The sequence below is a fragment of the Mchenga conophoros genome, linkage group LG7 (assembly GCF_057382185.1).
Source record: "Mchenga conophoros isolate Kocher_MC1m ecotype Shallow Benthic linkage group LG7, M_conophoros_male_GT1.1, whole genome shotgun sequence".
Taxonomy (NCBI): Eukaryota; Metazoa; Chordata; class Actinopteri; order Cichliformes; family Cichlidae; genus Mchenga; species Mchenga conophoros.
Genome location: NC_140532.1, coordinates 39792337 through 39813823, shown reverse-complemented (window position 1 = coordinate 39813823; position 21487 = coordinate 39792337). Strand labels below are relative to the sequence as shown.

General features: G+C 39.7%; 1 protein-coding gene across 1 annotated transcript in view; it reads left to right on the top strand.

Annotated features, from left to right (window-relative positions):
- Positions 1-21487, top strand: part of LOC146570651 (5-hydroxytryptamine receptor 4) — a 73633-nt gene that overhangs the window by 17020 nt on the left and 35126 nt on the right. The window contains exons 2-6 of the mRNA XM_085281211.1: positions 6308-6389; positions 9923-10099; positions 10779-10979; positions 12080-12233; positions 14949-15613. Of these exons, the coding sequence (XP_085137337.1) occupies positions 6367-6389; positions 9923-10099; positions 10779-10979; positions 12080-12233; positions 14949-15613 (1220 nt within the window). The 5' untranslated portion in view covers positions 6308-6366. The remainder of the gene's footprint in view (positions 1-6307; positions 6390-9922; positions 10100-10778; positions 10980-12079; positions 12234-14948; positions 15614-21487) is intronic.

Below are 21487 nucleotides of genomic sequence, written 5' to 3'. Positions count from 1 at the left end.
GTTACCTGGCTAAGATTCTCCTTTTGGCAGCAAAGAAGGCCATCACCAAAAACTGGCTTAAGACAGAAACACCAGGAAAGCAGCAGTGGGTAGCAATTGTGGAGGACATTATGGAGATGGAGAACCTTACATATAAACTGAAAGTAAAGGAAGAACGCTTTTTGAAGGACTGGGGAAAATGGTTGACGTACAACGGAAGGGGAAAAAACAGACTGAACTGAATGAAGATGAGCATACAAGAAGAAAAAAAAAAGTGAAATGAACGATGGAAATGTTTGACACCACAGGCATGTTTCCTTTTTTTCCTTTTGTTTTCCTTTATCTTATTTTTCTAATTATTATTCTATATGTATCTATATTTTTATACATATATATTTGTTTGTTTCTTTTTCTTTCTAATTTCACTGTCTTGAGTTTGTGACTCTCTTTGTATTCTGTTATTCTGAAGAAACTGTATGCGTAATGGACAGGTGAGTTGTTCAAATAAATAAAATAAAAAGTTAAAAAAAAAAAAAAAGCAGGAACAGCATACAGACAGTATAAAAGATGAGTGCCAGTCATTGGTTTTAAACTGTCAATTTTGGCTATAATTACCTTGTTTGGATGAAACGGTGGAGTGCTAATTTGTCAGCTAATGCTAGCTGGTTTGGTTAGCAAGCTGCACTCATAAATTGCCTAGGGGAACACACAACGCTCATACTGGCTACTAAATGGACTAATAAAATGATAGCATTTTATATAGATAATCCATTAAAAATGCTGATGAAAACTCACTCTAATCAGAGTTTTTATCAGGGGTAAATTACCCATAAAGGTCAAAACTATATATTTCTTACTGCGCTGTAAATATGCCTTTTAGTGCTGTAAATTTAGACATTTTAACATGAGTCAGCTGACTGCCTTTTGGAGCCGGCTTCAAGCGGCACCCCAAGGAACAGTAGCTTTTTGTTTCTGCTTCCACCTTTTTCAACTCTGGAGTTTGCTCTGTGGAACTGCTTTCTTTATTTTTTTTTAAAAAAAAGATCACATGTAGATCTAAACACTCTGCAGCTAAAACGCTCCTGGTGTATTTTGAAACCATGTGCAGGATAAAAAAATTGTATTGACATTCAAAGACATCCATTTATTCTGCTCTTATCGTTACTTGTCTATCTATTTAGGAGGATGTCCAGCAGATCCACATAACATTGCTCTTGTAAATCACAAACAGCTGCACTAAGTCAAGTCAGTTGCCCAGTTACTCCAGAACAAATGGAAAAATGAGAATGAGAAATGCTCTTTCTTTTGTGCACCATCTAGCCATCCATCTTCTACTACTTATCTAAGTCTGGGGCACAATTTAAGGTGTTCCCAAGTCAGCCAAGAGGTGTAATCCCTCCAGTGTGTCCTCGGTTTGCCTCAGGAAGTCCTCCTGGTTTGACATGCCTGGAACACCTGATCTAGAAGGTGCCCAGTAGGCATCCTGGTCAGATGCCCGAACCAGAGTAAACCAACGGGTCTACTCTATATTTCTATATTCTGTCTTTCTCTAACACATCCTCACTCTTCTTCCTTTTCCACTGATAAGTTGTTGGGGGTCATCAAATGTTGACCCTTGCAGCTCCTTCGTGTCCATGAATTGAACATATTTTAAAATGCTCAGTCTCCTGGCTTCACCTGTGTTGACCACAAAGAATCACGTGCATTACATTTCCTCAAATGTAGGAATGACACATTTTTTGTTATTGAGCCAAAGCAACTGAGATAAAGAGACATGGCGCACTGGTTTCCTGCCTTATTCCTTTTATTTAGGCTCAGAGCCTATGATGGCAGTGACGGTGATATTAACATTAAATAAATGTTAACATTGTCAACTGTTGAGTATGCTGCAGATAAAAAGGAGACATAAAAGCAATCTAGTGCCTTCGTGCTCTCTGCTTTCCAGAGTTCATCCTGTTCTGTTTGGCTGTCAGTCAGATGTGAAATGGACACGGTGAGCTGTGAAAACACACCCCCCTGGACTCACATCATACAAGAAAATTGCAGTCAGAAATATGGCTCATCTCTCCTCTCCCTTTCCTCCCTTTGTAGGAAATTCCAGATTAAGCAACTATTTTTCTCATTTCCGACATGTGAGTAACTGAGTGAGCAACGACTAGCAGGGCGGGTTGTGTTTGTTTTGTTGTTGTGGCGTTGATAGCGTATGAGTGTGTTTGTGGCTGAAAGAGGAAAAAATGCTGATTAGTTTGCTGTGAACACCATTTAAGATGCAAACAATAATCAGTAAATTTCAGCTGACTATTGAACACGGGCTGAATGTAAAGCTGAACACCATCCAATCTGTGCACCATTGTTTAGCTGAATTATTCCTTCAGGAACGTCACATTCACCTATTTTTACTGTGTTTGTAATCAGTGGTTTTGTGTTGTAATTGCTACAGATTACGGACAATCGGCTTAGCTAGAACGTGCTCAGATGTCTAATGAGCCGGGGGCCAGCTAAAGGTGTTAGTATACTTGTTTGAGCCTGTTGAATTGGCCAGGTGTGTGATTGTGAGCAAAGAAGCAGGGTTATAGGTATTTTCTCTTGAAAAGCTACGCTTTACAGGGCCTCTAAAGTTGACTTTTATTTCATTATTTATGCTTTATGGCCTGAAATGCCGCAGTTTTGATTTACACTGGCCATTTTGTTAGGTACAGCTGTTCAACTGCTCATATCTAACCAGCCAACCACATTGCAGCACCATGACCCAAACTCAAAAATACAATTTGTTGCAATCAAGGTATGCAGAAAAACGTCTCTGAACCCACAACACATCAGTTGTGAAGCAAATTGCCCAAAGCAGCAGAAGAGCACACTGGGTGCCGCTCTTGTAAGCTAAGAACGGGAAACTGAGGCTAAAATTAACGCAGGCACGCCAAAATGGACAAACAGAAGATTGAAAAAAAAAGGCTTCCTGTTTTGACAAGTCTCAATTTCTGCTGACACCCTCAGATGGTAGCGTCAAGCACCATGAAAGCATGAATCCATCCTGCCTTGTATCAATGGTTCAGGCTGCCGGTGAAGCTATGATGTGGGGGATATTTAGTGGGCACACTTTCAGCTGATTAAAATGAATAAGCGTAGCTGTAGTTGTTGACCATGTCTATCTCTTTATGAGCCCCCAGAAGATTTACCTATCTTCTGATGTCAGAAATCTCAACTAATCTCAAACTGGTTTATTGAACATGTCCAGATGGGCTTTACAGTTACAAGATCTCACTGCAATAGAGCACCTTTGGGATGTGATGGAGGGGAGGTGCATTCTATGCATGATAGAGACAATCTGCAGCAACTGTGTGATGCTGTCATGTTAATATGGACCAAAAGATCTGAGGAATGTTTCCAGCGCCTGTGTCATGAAGAATTAAGGCAATGTTGAAGGCAACAGGGGGTCCAACCCCATACTAGCAAGGTACTTCAAATCAATGCCTGTATTTTTTTTTTTAATAAAGACACAGTGATCGTGGAATCGTGGATTTAAAAAAATGCCTGTGAATACTGCCCAATATGGTGAACAACCCATTCAGGAACATTATGTTTTTAATAATCTATCCTCACGAGTCCCTTATGTGTTTGAAAAAAACCCTAAAACTTCTCGGCTCTTGTAAGTACAAATGGTATGCACTGTATGCTCTTAAGCAGGATGCAGCGGAGGTGGTGTACTCTACCTGGGTCATGTTATTTCTCTAATTGCTTTAAGGAAGTGGAGCATTTGATAAAAGACAGATTGAACTTTCTCTGTTTTGTTTCAGCCCACTTGTTCAGCGCCACTATATTTTTCATGTCTAGTAAATGTTATGTACAAGTACATACGTAAGTCTGGACAGGTCAGAGCGAGAAAAGCATTGCTTACTTTTTAAGCCAGGATTAAGACTCATTATGAATCAGATGAAATAAATTAATATTAATTTTAAAATCTACACTATGTGTCTTATTATAGTCAACACAGGAACAGACACGAGTTCAAATTCAACTTAAAGCTGGATAATACACAGATATCGCATGCAGTAAACTGTAATCTGTCCACAGGAAGTAAGTACTGTTGACAGGAGCGTTGGCTTTCACAGTCTGTCAGGTAATGATACTGACCCTCAAGTGCAATAAGCTTGGACAGGGATCATAAAACGGCAGAAAAGCACATGTTGAAATAGGTGCTTAAAGCTGATAAGGCATCGGCAACTGTGCCAATGAAAGGTTGTTCCTCATGAACAGATGCTTAATGTCACATGTGAGAGCATATTCTTCAAGTATTTTTAGAGGTTTTTTTTGTCATTTCCAGTCAAATAGTATGCAAACACTATACAAACAAATAGTATGTACTTTTGTCCTGAGTTGGTGTAATATATTTATGAATCCTAACCTTAACATCAGCTGATAAGTCTGCCTCTTTGGTTTGACATGAAAAAGATTTCAATGGGAATCCAGTCACAAGAAAAAAATGTCTAATGTATCACATTTAGCTGTAGCTATGCTCCATGGTGTATTAGTTTTAAGTAACAGCTGTGAGACTCAGAGATTCCTCCTCTTTCTTTACTATATTTTTAACCCAGGGCTTGTGACTCTGGTATCCTAGCCAAACGTAAACTGGAACTCTAACATGCGCTTCATGTTGCAGAAGCATCATTTCCTAAACTTAACCAAGCAGTTCTGAATAGTAACACAAAACAGTGACTGAAAACAAAAAGAAATGTGACAGAGAAAGAAACTAAAATCTAAAATAATGATACAGCACTGGATACAGACCCCAGACCTTGTAGAACTTGTTAGTTTTTTTTTAAGGCAAATCACAATTTTCTTTGATGTAAAAGTGGTATATTTCTCACCAGCAGTAGGGAGTTGATACTGAGTTTTGTTGGGATTGCAGACACTGAGCCCAAAAATAAATTGGCCATCCCCAGAATTTTTCCATGGCCATAAAGTTGATATTTGTTGTCCAGAATGCATGTAGCCATCCATGCATCCATCCATCCATGCATCTATCCATGCATCCATGCATGCATCCATCTATCCATGCATCCATCCATCTATGCATCTATCCATCCATCCATCCATCTATCCATGCATCCATGCATGCATCCATCTATCCATGCATGCGTGCATGCATCCATCCATCTATCCATGCATCTATCCATCCATCCATCTATCCATCCTCTTCACCTTATCTGGGGTTCAGGGTTGTGGTTGTGCGCGAGTCTATCCCATCCCATATCTGTCATACACACTGGAGAGTTTGCCAATCTATCACAGATGCAGTAACATGAAAGATGTAACTATGACTACACTGATTTTTTTTCTGAAATCATTCTCTCATTCAGTCCTTCTTACTTCTTCTTTAGAGAGTTCAGGGTGTGTTAAAAGCACAATTCATTTAGCCTTTTATCAAAGTGTTTAAAGTGAACAGACGTTTTTTTTCCCAAAATGAATACTTTTATGGCTGTTTATGCACTCTTTTCTCTCGTCCATCTGTTATTTCTCTTCCAGTGCCAAGCATGATTGTATACAGTGCTCGGATAGGGATAGTGCGGCCCTCATGGTACACTGCAGATTTACTACTTATTTGCACTACTACTGCTACAGAACTTTGGGTTGCATTAAGTGCGCTATATAAGGAAAAGGAGTAAGAACCATACATATGCAAAACACGAGAAAATGGCAAACTCACTATCTAATAGAAAGTGAAGAGCAATTTCTGACTCAGATGTTCAAAAAACATCCAAGATTCATGCTCGATAACTCTAAACCTTGATAATTCTTTGACTTTTAAAGTGGTCTCACTAGGATTGCTTTCTTCATTGGCATAATTAAGAGCAGCAAACGTAAACAGCATTTCTTTCAACGGGAGAAACAAAGGTTTTGATCTTTACCAGTCCCGGCAGTCCATCAGTAGATGGAATCCGACTTTTGACATTCATGAAAAGGAAGTAAGAAAGGAGAATTTCCCCTTGTGGTACTCACTCATGTATGATATTATTATTTCATTACCAAGATAAACTAACATGCTGATTTAATCTGGCAGCAACAGCTGCTGCCTGCCCGCTGCAGACTGTTTGCCCTATAAATATCGCACGTTTTCAAGCTGTGATCTAATTACTTATTTGAGGTACAAGTACCACATTTTTGGCTCCTTAATGGGTGCCACAAGATGGACAAACAAGAATGTGAAATCCAGTCAGTTCAGATTCAAGAAGGTCAACTACTATTTTCAGAAAAATGCAGACTTACTTTAGGAGCCAGTAACATTACATCATGGTTGTGTGTGTGTGTGTGTGTGTGTGTGTTTCAACAGGGCTGTAGCATGGGGTGATGAGGACTCTCCTTTGCTAATCTCAATGCAGATGACTAGTGATGGCCACAGCATCACCTCAACAGTAAGTCATAACAATCATAAGCCAAGTATGTTAAGTCCCTGCTAACTTTAGCATGAATTTCACAGTTTGGGGCTTTTTGTGGTTTATTTCAATTGTTCTTTTTCCAGGATAGAATTACTGAATAGCATGCGACTTTAATTACTTTAAAGAACAAGAATTGAATGCACAAGTTTGAATATGTTTTGGATTTTTCTCTAATCCGAAGAGGATCAAAAGTATACACAGAGGTTCAAATATATACATACACCTCCACTAATATTTAGTTAAATGTTCCTTAGCAAGCTGCACCGCAACTAGATGCTTCAATATCCACTGGTGAGATGATTGAGCATTATTTCTGGCAGAATTAATAGAGTTCATTTAAATTGGTTTTTATGGCATGGACCTGAGTTTTTAGCACTAATTTTCAGTAGGGTTGAGGTTAGGGCTTTGGGAAAGCTGTTCCAGAAGCTTAATGTTAGCCTCCTTTATGTATTCCCAAGCCAGTGTTGTTGTGGTGAAGTCTAGAGTTTGAAGGTAGTCTTTCCTTTTCATTACTGCATCCACTTTGTGTACCAGTACAACTGGTAGTAAAACATCTCCAGAGCATGATGCTACCACCACCATGCTTGATAGTTGGCACAGTGTTTTTACCTTTACGTCTCCAAACCTGTGGCCAAAAAGCTCAGTTGTTTTCTAGTCTGACCATAAAGCTTTTCCCAAGAATGCATTTCGAACTTGAAGGTGTTCATTTTGGAGCAGGGGCTTCTTTCTTGGTTGGCACTCTCTCAGTCCATTAGTGAAGTAGTACCTGTGTTGATCCTGAACATCCTAACCAATTTCCTTTCATTTGAGGGGGGCAGTTTGGGTCTTCTTCCAGACCGTGTTTAAAGATGGCTCCAAGAGACCTTCCTAACTTGTGTAAACCTACAATTCTTCTTCTTAGAGCTTCACTGACTTTTCCATTGTCAAACAAACACTTTTTCTGCTGCCAAAAAGAAACTACCAGTTGTTGCACTAATGAGCAGTGTTGGGACTAACGCGTTATTAAGTAACGCGTTACAGTAACTACGTTATTATTGTGGTAACGAGCACGGTAACTAGTTATTATGCCAAAACCAGGAACGCGTTACTCGTTACTGGGATTTAGATAGGCTCGTTATTCGTTACTTCGTGTGGTGGCTATCGCGGAGCTTCCACAGATTCAATAACATTAGCAAGTGGTGGAGGCCAGCAGGTGGATGAAGGAAAAGGGAGGCAGGAGGAGAGACCCGAAGCGGCCGCTGGTCCGAGTGTCAGGTGAACTGAACTTCAGGTAAGAAGTTATGACCTGCAGTCCATCTGGGTCAGATATGAACCAAGTTTAGTTGGAGTTTATTTTCGTTATGCTGACTTTTTCGTACTGCGTGCTAGCTAGCATGACGGGGTTTCTATACAGCTGGGTGGGTGCTATGTTACTGATGTTGAACTTTATTTTGTTCATAAGGTTAATTATTAGAGTTGCCAACCGTCTCGTAAAAAACTGAATCGTCTGGTATTCAGAGAAAATATTACGCGTTTCGTATTGAGGTGAAAAGGAACAGTTTGTCCCGGACTTCAGCTACAATGAAAAAGGCACAAAGCTGAAGTTATTATGTGTTTACGCCGCACAGCTGCCTCTTCTTCTCTCATCCTCTCACCCTCCCTGTCCTGTTTCTACTTCAATCATGAAACTGATCAGTGATCAGCTGATCGGCTTTTCTCTCTTGTTTGTTTATCGCCCACTTTGCGCCAGAAAGAGGAAACCAGCGGATGTCGCGGTAAACAACAGCAGCACGTTTGATCAGCTGTTGTTAGAATTTATTTAATATTAATTTCTAGTATCAGCTGATGTTTGCTGGAGCCACGGCTGTAAAGCTGCTGGTCATGATGTCGGTTTGGTTATGTGATGAGAGGGAAACATGAAGATGAAACCAGGAGATGTCCTTACTGAATCATCAGAGCTGAACAGGTGATGGAGAAACAGGTTTACCTTTTAGGTGACATGAATGAGTTGAAGGGAAGTTATGAACTGTTTCTGAGAGACAAATAACACCAGGATCCTTTTCTAAGTAGCTGACAGCTGGTAACTGTGCAGGGGCGGATCTAGTAAAGTGTTGCCAGGGGTCCATGTAGGGCATTAAAAGGGAAAGGGGGGCACAAGGAAATACTTTCTTATTCTCATTTAAAATGTCTCACTTTTAAAAAAAATAATTTTCTGAGTCTTGCAACAAACAATTGATAGATTGATACATATATACCATCAGAACAGTGTACATCACTGTCACAACAGTGTTTATTTTCATTCAAAGGCTTTATGATTTTTCCTATAATTTTTCCTATCCAAAATGCCCGGGACGATTTTTTTGTCCCAGTCCAGCCCTGTATGCAGCTCATCTGCAGTCTGGTGTTACCTACATCTTCCTATTCAGAAGGCAGAATTTCCGAGTTCTGAGTACAATCGAACGCACCACGACTGCAGTTTTTGTGTTGGATGTAAAAAGCAGGCTAGGATAGAATCAGGTGTGGGATTTCTCTCGTGGAAATGTGCACATTATTTTTTCCTTTCTATTGGTAGGTGGCACAGTGCACTTGTGGCAAGTAAGCAAGCTAGAAGACTGGCAATCTTGCTGGGTATCCAGTTACGGAAGCAACACATTAACAAGAGAATTCTGAGTAAAACCAAAGTTACTTTCCCTAGTAACTAGTTACTCTGAAAGTAACGAGTAACTTGAAGTAACTGAGTTACTTTTGATAGAAGTAACTAGTAATGTAACTAAGTTACTAATTTAAAGTAACTTACCCAACACTGCTAATGAGAAGTATTTAATAGGCCTTGGCTTTATGAAGTTAAAAAACAATGTAGAAACTTCACTCATTACAACATCACTTATTAAAAGATTAATTGTGAGTATGTATGTATAATTTTGACCCTGTGTGGATTCAAGAAAGTACTAAATAAATTCAAATTTGTTGAAGTCATTAAAGATGCATGCTGTACCATCTTTACACACTGGAAAAAAAACAGTGCCTCTGTGATTAATACAATTTGATTCTGGTTCTGATTATCTGAATTGTCATGACAACCATGAGTGATTATAACCTTCTGATCACACTTACAGGTGTCAGCCCAACTATAATTACACAGTGTGCTAAATGAAAGCACCCCACAGCCATTTGATTGATTTTTTTTTTTAATTTTCTGAGGGAACATGCACAAAAAGAAACATTTATCACATTTGGGGGAAAAATGTCTCGTCCCAGCTTAAGCTGTTAGCTGATTTTCATCTGCATTGTCTTGGTAGCTACATATAATATCAGTTGACCCATAAAATTCAGATACATGTCAGAGAGACAACATACAAGTAACATAATATAAAATAATCAAATTTGCATGCAAAGATAAACTAAGATAAATCTATCCATACCCATTGTAAAACTTACATCATGCATATCCCATTCAATAACCAGACTATAGCATATGCAACTAATAACTGATTTATTGGTCGGTTACTTGTTTTATTTTTCTCTTGCAGTTTGTTGGATGATATAAAAAACTCTGAAGAACAACAGCCAGGCCAACAGGAGCAGCAGGAATTCTTGAGCTCCCTGGAGACCATCGCTCTCTCTATCTTTCTCTCGCTCATCATTATCATGACAGTTTTTGGCAACCTGTTGGTCATGGTGGCGCTCTGCAAGGACCGACACTTGCGGTGAGCACTGTTGTCTTTCTCAGCAGCAGCTGTGTTTTTTGTGACTTCAGCAGAGAAGAAGGTTTAAATCTTCTGTCTGCAAATGCTCCCTAAAATCTTTTTTGAGAACGTCCAGAAAAGCCAAAATAAAAATCTAGTAATCTTAAAAATAAATACAATAAACCTGACATAATGTAGCAAAGTTTTTTTGAGTGAGATAATGACTTTCAGAATTTCTTTTTCCGTCTTTTAAAATTAAACCAGCATTTGAAGATCTGTTTTTTCTCAAACTACATGGTTCTCATTTTGGCAGTAATATTTAAACAAACCCATCAAATGTCAGAGCACTCAAATTTCATTCAGCCTGTCATGACAAACCCCGTCAGGTAGACAGAAAGATGGGCATTAATTTGTTTTGACATTTGGTAACTTCCCCAAAAATAAATTTTTTGGATCTGTGCCTCAAAAGTTTTGAGACCTTATTAAAGACCTTTATTTAAGATAGACTTTACTGCAGGAATGGAAGTTAATACTATTTATTTATAAAACTATACTCAAAAACATGCCTGTCTTTCATATTTTTACAGAGTTGCGCCGACTAAGCCGCTTCCCTTTTTAAAGACAGAACATTTAGAGTAAATCAAACTTTTTCTGGATCTTTTTTTTCTCCAACTTCTATATGGTTGTCTTCTTCTCCCAGAAAGAAAAAGACAAACTACTTTATTGTCTCGCTGGCGTTTGCTGACTTGCTGGTTGCTCTGGTTGTGATGCCCTTTGCTGCCATCGAACTGACTACTGGCCAGTGGCGCTATGGAGAGATTTTCTGCCTGGTGCGAACATCTCTGGACGTCCTGTTGACCACAGCATCCATCCTGCACCTCTGCTGCATTGCACTGGATAGGTTTGTGTTTGTGTAAAAAAGGCATATATTGATGGCACAATGTGTTTCCCCACTGAAAACATTTTTTTAAAATAGGGTTTGATTTAATGTTGAAGACAGTCAGTTACTTACGTTGCACACCTAACAAATGATCCGTCTGTATTTTTCTACCACTTATTTGGGTCGTAGGGGCTGCCCTCTAAGCAGGTACCCCAGACTATACTCTCTTCATCCAGAGCCTCCCACTCTTTGAGAAGAATACAAAACATTATCAAACTGGCAGAGACCTAATCTTTCGTGTGTGTCCAGGTCGGCCCTCGGGTAGTCCTCTTGGTAGGACATGCCCATGCAGTGCTGTTTGTAGATTTCAAACAGAGAATAATCATTTCTACTATTCTCACAATCCTCTTCAGCTTATGGCTATCCTCAGACCTGCTGTTTGCAAACCAAGAAGTGATCCAGTATGTAATAATGTTTTTGATGGCCCATCTGTATGAGACTGTCAGTGCTGAAGTGAGGAGGTCCGCTGTCTTCCTTCTGCAGAGGAGGGAGAGAAGCTGCTGTGCCTTCTTGATGACAGCTGTGGTGTTGTCGCTGGAGGTCAGCCCTCCAAAACTCAATGCCCTTTACCCTCTTTACCGCAAATTCGCTGACTGTCGGTGGTGGGAGATAACTGAAGGTAGCCCTCCTAAAATCTATGAGATCTCAGCAAAGGCTTCTGATGTCCCTTAGAGAGTCACAAACAAAAATACGACTTTGACAGGCAAAGCTAGCTGTTGCCTTATATTGCCTTTACTGGTGTAAGCAGATCCTGCAGCAAGCATTGGTCATGCCACCATGTTGAACCTAGTATTTCTGTCAGAAAAAGTGAACAGAATCAGCTATGAAGAGCAGCCAAACAGTTTAATATCACAGAAAGTCAGTAAGGTTTCCTACAAAAGTAGGAAAAAGTCTGATTTATTTCACAGCAATGGCTGCTCTACCGTCATACAGGGATCAAATAAGCCAGAATAGAGTATGGGCCCAATACCCCATACCTCTGAAGCACAACCCCCCATTCATTTTTAAATCTGTATGTTAGTGTAAAGTATGTGTGTGCTAGTGTCTGTGTCTTATTTCAGGTATTATGCCATCTGCTGCCAGCCATTGGTGTATCGACACAAGATGACCCCGATGAGAGTGGCAGTCATGCTCAGTGGCTGTTGGCTCATTCCCACATTTATCTCCTTTCTACCCATCATGCAAAGCTGGAACGCCATCGGGATCGAGGATATTGTAAGTCCTCATTAGCTCAGATCAGAAACCATCACTAATGAGATCAAAACAAGTGGCTACATAGTTCTAATGCTTACATTTCTTTACTACGACCCCTGAATCAAACCAAACAGACAGTATGTTTAAACAAAGTATCACAAAGAAAAGTTCATACCGCTCTCAAATGCCTAAAGAGAGGTATGTTCTTTCTTTGAGGGCAAAAGCGGCATTAACCTCTCCAGTCTAATATTCTTTGTTTCTAATAACATTTTCAATCCCTGAAACAATGCCACAGTAAAAGAATGATCACAAAACAATTCCAGTCCCTGTGGAGGCTTTCTCGCTGCGAGCAAAGACAGCACTTCAACAAGCATTTTCTTCTGGTTTAGGTATGTTCTGGCATGAGCTTGTTTCAGAGCTGCCTTGAAATGAGCAGCAGGACTCCCAGAGGCAGGCAGGGACAGATGAATTTATTCATCCAGACTTAATGAAAAGCTCTTTTCTCTTATCTTTCTGTCTGGCAGCGTACAAAGCCAGTGTTACTTTTTTAATGGCTGTCTCAAAGGCTAGAAGTCATACACGGTATACAAAATTGCATAGGATTATTTTAAATGCTGTCTGTGTGTGTGCCGATGTGTTTTTCATTACGCTTCTGTTCTGTTTCAGAGGGATTGTTTGAAACTGAAATTTCTTCTCACTAAGCACAAGCTAAACCAAACAGTATTTGTCTGGTTGGTTTTAAAGGTGTCTGCTCAGGGATAGTGATCTGAAACTGATCTCTGTCTTGAAATGCTCAATTTGGGAGATACCGTCTGCAGCAAAGTTTTCTGTCAGTAGAATAAAATCTAATTAAATTGAGCTGGCCAAGTTGATTTCAGATAGAAATTTACCTTAGGGACTGGTTATCACCGTGGTCTATGCCATAAGCTACACGGAGCTTATACCTCAAGCACTTCTATGGAATAATAAACAACTCCCGAGCAGAGACAAACCAGATAACTGGGCAATGTGGCAGAAAGCTGGAAGTACTTATATTATTAATTTATTTGACATCAACTAGTAGAAATCTGTAAATTATTACAGTTCTAGAGGTTTGTCCAAATGAGTAGTGCTCTGTTTATATGGTTGGGCCGTCCTTTCAACTATTCCACAGGTAGTCCACTCAAACAGCTACTAAAAAAATTACAATCAGGCAAAGGAAACACTTCCAAAATTTAGAATTAATTCCAGGATTCACATATCTCAGGTATGCGACCCTTTGCTCGAAGCTAAGAGGCAATGGATAGAGGATCTCTCAGTGCATATATCTGCCGATGGTCTGCATAATATTGAGGCATTGTACAAAGAAATGTATAATAAATGTATACGGCTGAAAATAAAACACAGTTGGCAACAGACAGCAAAACAATTACACAGATGAAAGTTACCTTTCGTGGACTTTTGCTGTAAGTGTGAGGCTCCTGTTCTGCATGTACTTGGACTTGTTGCAATCACAAGGCTGGAGGAATAATATCAAAAAGGCTAATTTTTTAAAGTATTAAAATAAAAATTTCACATCTCCGCAAAGTCAAGATTCAACTTCAAGACTCTGACATCTCATCCTTTGAAAAAAGCTAGATTATTCTGGCTCTTATCGCGACTAAGTGACACTGTGCTGTGGGAGTAAGCACCCACCTCCATATGGAGAATGGACAACAACAGCGGCACAGTTGGCTGTCTGTGACACGGTTACTTACAGTTTATTCAGTAGGCTTTGTGAATACATGTTTACCATGTGGCTGTTGTCAGCTTAAAGAACTTTTTGGTTACCTAGTAAATGTAACACAAAGATGAACGTCACATTCAATAATTAGGGAGGAAATCGATGTGATGGACTTCCTTTCTTTACTTTCTTTTGATAATTATGTAAGTGTGAAGCTTTGATTAAACCTAAATCTTTTTCCAATTAACACCCAGTTGCTCAAAAAGTATACAAACCTTATTGTGTGTAGTTTCATTTACAGGTAGGAACGATTATTTTTTTCATTTTTCACCAAACTATCAAATCAGAAACGTGTGACAAGAGGCTCGTGCTTCTTCCATCATTACTGAAATCTCCCCTCAGCTGAGTTTCTGCTAACTCTCGGATGTAGACAGTAGAAAGAATAATTATTCCTACATTAAACAGCTCACAACTGCAATTGTAGCAAGGTTGTCTTTTTTGGATAGAGACATTGCTATTTAGCTTTTCAAATGCATTATTTTGGCACTTTAAACACTAAAAGTCCATTAAGAGTGCATTTTCAATTCAAGATGAGTCACGCATTACTTTTTGTTCTGCTTTGACGATAGTTTGGTTTTATTCTAGTGTCCCAGGGTGCAGCATTACCTTACTGCACCCAAATGCTACATAGAGGGATGAGATAAAATTAATCTTTCAGCTCAAGGCAATTCTCCGCCTGCACATTTTTAATTTACTTTGACCTACTCATGGTTTATATAGAGGACAAAGATATGGGCAACTGGCCAGACAAAGGATATTCCAAAGTACTTTATTATTACAATATGTAGCATTTACCTCTTTCTTTAGCCCGCCTTAACTAAAAGGCAGGAAGCAGAGGGAAACAGCTGGCCTAAGTCTTTCCATAGTTCCAGTTTTTTTTTTAATGTTTTTGTTTTTTGTTAAGTTAAACTAATCCCCTCCTGGGAGCCCCATATTTCACTTGTTTTTTCTTCCTGTGTCTTCTCTCTTTGCAGATTGAAGAGCGGCGAGCCTTGGCGGGAGGCTCGAACGACACAAGTTGTGTGTTTCTAGTTAACCGGCCGTACGCCCTGATCTGCTCTGCAGTGGCCTTCTACGTGCCGCTGGGCCTCATGGTCCTAGCCTACCAGCGTATCTATGTTACTGCCATGACCCACGTGCGGCAGATAGAGACACTTCAACGTGCCGGCTCTGCTCCAGTCACCGGCACAATTCCAGTCATTACCGTGAGGACATCCACTTCCTCAGATCCTTTGGAGCATTACCGCCTTAGGACACCAACAGGTTCCTCCTCCTCAGAGCAGGCTCCTGTAGGTCACAGCCGCATGCGCATTGAGACCAAGGCAGCAAAGACGTTGGCGGTTATAATGGGTTGTTTCTGCCTGTGCTGGGCTCCATTCTTTATCACCAACATAGTGGACCCTTTCATCCACTACTCGGTACCCTGGCAGCTGTGGACAGCCTGGTTGTGGCTTGGGTACATTAACTCAGGGCTAAACCCTTTCCTGTACGCCTTCCTAAACCGGGCTTTTCGGAGGGCGTTTCTGGTCATTCTCTGCTGCGGGGATGAGCGGTACGCACGGCAGGGGAGCTGCTCCTATGGACCAACCCACAGAGCATGCTCAGCTGCATCAGTTAATGGGACATCCATGGCACTGAGGTAAACACACAGGCAGGCACAAGTCACATTTGTACCAGTCTATCTATAACCAGTGGCCTAAGACATATTTGATCATGTAAGACTGATGGCAGACGTCCCTTAATGTTAATGTGAAGGGAAGTAATTTCAGTGAGTGAAGGGGTGTAAGTGGATCTGAGTGAGAGAGTGTATGTTTTTTTTGCTCAGCGATCAAGGCTTTGATTGTTCACAATAAACAAGAACCTGTTTCAGGTTAACATTAAGGTCACATTTGTCATTTTTCAGGGCAATAACTTGTGGATTGTAATAAATACCTAAGCCGGATGCGCTACTACGTCACTGATGTTCTGTTTTTGTCCTCACTGATTCAAAAAGAAATGAAGGCCTTGGGCAAGAATGAACTTTAATTTGTCATTTCCCGCGAAAAGACCTACACCTAAACCTTTCTGTGTCATCTGACTGAAAGATTGTTTGTTTTCCTTAGTCTTTGCCTGAAAAAAACTGAGACGAGGACGACACACTGGACTTTTATTAGTTCATTACTCCATCTATTTGACACACCAAAAAGATAATTTTTAATGTTTTTAATTAACTAGCAGCTGTTAAGAAGAAGAAGAAGAAGACCAGCAGATTAAAGATGTTCATCATCTTGAAAAGTGGAAAACTGGAATTGTCCCTTTGTTGACCTCCTCGGAGTGATCAGTTGCAATTAAGAAACACAGTTATGGTCCTACATGACACAGAAGAGACACTCACATCAGTCCCTGATGAATGTCAGGGACATTTTGAACATTTTGGACAATTACCTCAGTGCCCTTCACAAGAGAAATTTATTGCCACTAAGTCTCATTTGGAGTGTTATACTCGTGCACCTGGACGAAGATAATCCTGTGGCCTATTGTGAGCTGCCAAACTTTATTTTGTTGCATTATGTTGAGCCACATAACTCCTGCAGTTTTATGAAGGTAAAACAGGACTGCATCGCAAATCTGTAGAAGAGGGGGAACATAGTGAGTGTAGTTTGACATTGCTTCATGGAGCTGTGGAGGGAGAGAGGGAGTGCCAGCCAAGGACTTTAATCTGAGCAGTAAGAAGAAAAGTGGAGAAATCGCACTAATTGTGATAGAAAAGGGTTGTAGCTGCAGACATGTAACTGTGGGGAAGATTTTCATGGCCCGAATATTGCTAGCTGGCAAGGTATTACTCACTGAGGGAAATGGACATTTCTGTTGCTGTTTGAATCCAGTTTTATTCATCACACTGTTTGGATTCCTGCATCAGCTGACACAGAGATCATCCAAAGGACTGTGGCTGAATGAGCATGGACAAAAATGGATCTTGGTCAACCTTTGCACCACTTGCTGGACAAGCAGCTGAAGACTTTCTCTAACATCTGTTTCAGCTTTACCACCACAAGGATAAAACACAATTCCACATACCACAATCCATGTATCCACTGTGGATTTAAGCTCCTGAGTAAATCACATTTACATTTTGATTTATTGAGTGATTGTTTTGCACTGTGATATTTATTTAATCACAGTTCTTTTTCACATTTTGAGTACTGTAGCATTTCCCAACTTTGGGGATAAATAAGGTATTTCTTATTGGATCATATATCATTTTATCACATACTGTGTGCAGCTAGTTGCTATCCTAGGCTCACATTTGTGATAAAATGAATTTAATAATCATCCCTTCTTTTAATCCCTTGTTTTCTGATCATGAGATGTGTCAGATACTTTTCATGGAACCGTTTGGGAAATTTTGAAAGAGAACATTCAGACTTTGACCCACACTTGCACTTGTGCTGTGTTTTTCTGCAGAAACTTCTTTAACGTTTAATCATGCCATTTAATGCAGCACGTGCACAGCAGCAGCTGGGGAGAATGATGAGGAGATAAACTTGTATGGACAGCAATAACAGAATGTAGCAACAGCAATATGAAGATCAGCCATTGTGTTTTTTCTCTTGGTAGTCACTGAAATAGAATTTACCACTAAAAGTTTTTTATTTGTAGTTTTTATTCATCATAAAGTGTAGTAAATAGAAAAAACTAGAGTCAAATCAATATTTACTGTGACTCACCTGCTGGTGTTAGTAAATTACAAGTTGTCCTTAATGTCTCCATCACAATAGGCTAAAAGTAGGATGACAACCACTCATTGATTTTTTTTTTTCCTTTTAATGATCACAATTAGTTTCAGTGATCGGTTTTGAGCCCAAAGAAATTGCAGTCTGACTGCAGTCACTCTCAGACAGATTGACGAAGGCTTGCAAATAATTGGCTTCCAATTTATGCAAAGCCTTTTGTCAATCCTTTTGCTGTCCTGCAAAAGGACATCACTATTTTTGGAGGAATTTCTATTTCAAATCTATGATTTCACCTGGCTATACTCTGAATATATTCTGGCTATACTGTGAATATATTAGTTCATGTAAATTTCTATAGAAGGCCAAATCTTTGCAGGTTGAATTTAATTACCAACTTCAGCTAATTCAGTGGTAAAATGAGAGCAGATAGACTCCATTTCTGTGACTGTCTTGATGCGCTAAAGTTGCTTTGACTATAGCATTTTGCACTTGGACAGTTCTTAAGATACTTGGCAGGCAGGTTACTTCAAGCATCTTGGAGAATTTCTCTCACTGTCTTCTTCATGTAATCTGAGACGGAGTCAGGCAATAGAGGCCCCCAGGGGACCAAACCATCTTCCTGTTGCTGGAGAATTTGTCTGGGTTTTTTTAGGCAAACTAGCACCAATCTAACATGGTGAACTTTGTAAGTATTAAATTATAGAAAAGTGGAGCAAAAAGCACCCTTCAAAGAGCAGCTAAAATGCCCAAATCTGGCTAAATCTTGGTTCTTAGTGGTTAAATAGCACGGACAGTGGACAGTTTCATATTTGTCTTTTTTACAGATTGGATCTTCAATGTAATTATAATATATAATAACACTAAAAGTCCAGAAGGCTTTTCACACCAGGACATCTGTTGATGTTATGGTGCTGATTTAGTTGACGGCTGTGTTTGTGCTCTCAGCTTCCGCGAGCTGGGAGAAAGATGGAGGAGACCTGCTTGTGTCTGCACTGTTTAACTCTAATACAAGTACTTCACTGCTGAAGAGAAACAGTGAGAGTGCGTGTGCACTCATGCACACGTGTGACAAATGAATTCATACAAAATACATGCAAGCACAGGCAGTCACACCTTCTGAACGTGTCGAGAAACCTTCTGCGTGTGCATCATCTGTGCGTGTCTGTTATATGAAATAAGAAAAATGAAACACGCTTTCCTGATATCTCAGCTTATGGCATACTAGTTTTAGCTGTCACGTGTTTCCATGGATTTCTGCACGTCGGTGTGTAGGAAACAGAAAGGCAAACAGTGTTAACTCCAATCTGATGTCCTGTCTTAAATCTGTCTCCGATGGAAAACAGACTCGGACAATCAGATTAAGGCCGGCAGGATACTAGAAGCTGAAATTACTGGAGAAATCCTGTCGAATCTCATTTTTATTTCAGTGAGATGACGGCCTTTAAGGAAACTGTTTTTCAAAGTTACATTTAAGTGTCCTCTGCCTTTTTAAAATGTCTTTGTCCATGTGTGATGGCACATATGGAAAATGTTGGCAGAGTAGTAGGATATGAATCCAATGGAAAGCAGAATTGCTTTACAACAGATTCTAACATTGGTATTTCTTTGCTTTGGCCTGCTTTTAATGACATGCTTTATATTTTAAACACTTTAAACTGTTTGTTGTTGTGAATTGGTGCCATAAAAATCAAACTGACTTGAATTGAATTGGTGTTATTTAGAATACAGTCCATTCTTTTCTTACTTTGCCTAATTACTTTCTCCACCAGTCATTTCTTTAAATGTGCCACCGTCTTTTGTTTTTCTAAAATTGAAAACAAAAAAACAAAAAAAAAACATCCTAACAATTAATATTTCGTGCATATTTTTTGGTCATTTGGATTTTCCCTTACCCAGTATGTTTGTCCATCAGTAAAGCTTTAAATACTTCTGTAGAAAGAATAAAGTTACGTTGAAACCAAGCACACCATTGTTTTTCTTATGACATTACGAATAAGTTTGATGTGTCACATGGCCCTCTTCCTATTAAAAAAACAAAAGTTGTATCCAAGATGGCCGACTTCTAAATGGCCACCATGGTCACCACCCATCTTGAGGAGTTTGCCCTCTCACATATACTAATGTGCCACAAACAGGACTTTAATATCACCAACCATTCCCATGTTATTACGGTGTATCCATATAAATGACCCACCCTGTGGAGACAAAAGCATCTGGAGATTTGAAACAGGTTAAAAATGTTGAGTTGCTCCTTGTCTTGTGTCCTTGCACCAGTATGGTGTTTACAGCATTTTATAAAGTATGTCTTTCTATAGACACACAATATGGACACGAGTATTGGGCCACAGTCCCATTACCACGGCTCCTTGCCATGCAGTTGGGAATGAATGGGTTGTTCGAAAAACTGTGCACTAGGAGACTCGTGGCATGGGTTTCCTTGGATGAGCTGTTCCTGCTTTTTTTTCCACAATTTTGCTTATATAGTATAATTTAAGTGTTGTTTTATCTTATATTCATTCGACCGGCACATCAGTTGTCACAGCCAGATAACAGTTAACTTGAGCTAGCATAGCACGAGTGGATGCAGCTAAGCAGTCTGTTTTCAAGGACAGATTAACTGTCAGGACAGAAATTATTATTATTAATAATAAGTAATAGTTTTACTAGAAGTACGTATTTGAAATATATATATATATATATATATATTGCATAGATATATTTGATTATTCAGTGTTTGTAGTTAAAGTGTTATGGTAAGCAATTTTTTTTAGCATATCACATACTATCTTCTTCTTATTATTATTATTCTTTCAACTTCAGGGGCCACCACAATGGGTCATGTGCCTCCATTTCACTGCATCCCTAGCATCCTGTCACACCAACCCTCTGCATGTCCTCTCTTCCTCTCCATATTCAACATCTCTTTGTCCAATATATCCCTCCTGTGCACATGACTGAACCATCTCAGCCTTACTACTACTCAGCCTGAGCTGTCCGTCATCTGTCCCTCTGATGTACTCAGATCTAATCTTTCCCATTCTGGTGACTCTCTTGTAAAACCTTAACATCTTCAGCTTTGTTAGGCCAAACAGGTGACGGTACTGTCTTGCTCCCCCCAACACTCACCTCAACTGCACGCTCTTCTTCGTGTAGTCTCTGTTACTTTGGATGGTGACCCAGGGAATTCAAACTCATATACCTTCACTGTCTCCACTCTTTGATTGTTACCCTTTCCACCCGTCTCAGTCTAATTCACACATATGTATTCTGTCTTATTTCCATTGATTTTCATTCTTCTTTTTTCCACCTCCACCTCTCCAGGCTCTCTTCCACTTGATCCTTACTCTCACTGAAGATCACAATGTCATCTTCAAACATCATGGTCCACAGTGACTCCTACCTGACCTCACCTGTCAACTAGCAAAAACCAGCTCAGAGCTAATCCCTGATGTAATCCCACCCCTACCTTGAACCCAAATGTCACTCCTATCGCACATCTCGCTACTGTCCTGCACCACCATCACATACATCTCTGTCGTACTTCCTCAAACAGTACCACAGTTCCTCTCTTGTCACCCTACTATATGCTTTCTCAAAATAAAGCCATACTGCAGCTTCCTAATCATGACCTTTCTTCTTAACCTATGTTTGTGATATGTCTTTTATTATTTCCCCCTTCTGTAAAACTACAGTATTGAGCTAGCCAGGAGTTGAACCTAAAATATTTTGATCTGTAATCAGATGTGTTTTCCATTGCCCCACTAGCCCTGTGGGTCATGTCACACTATGGGGTTCTCGTC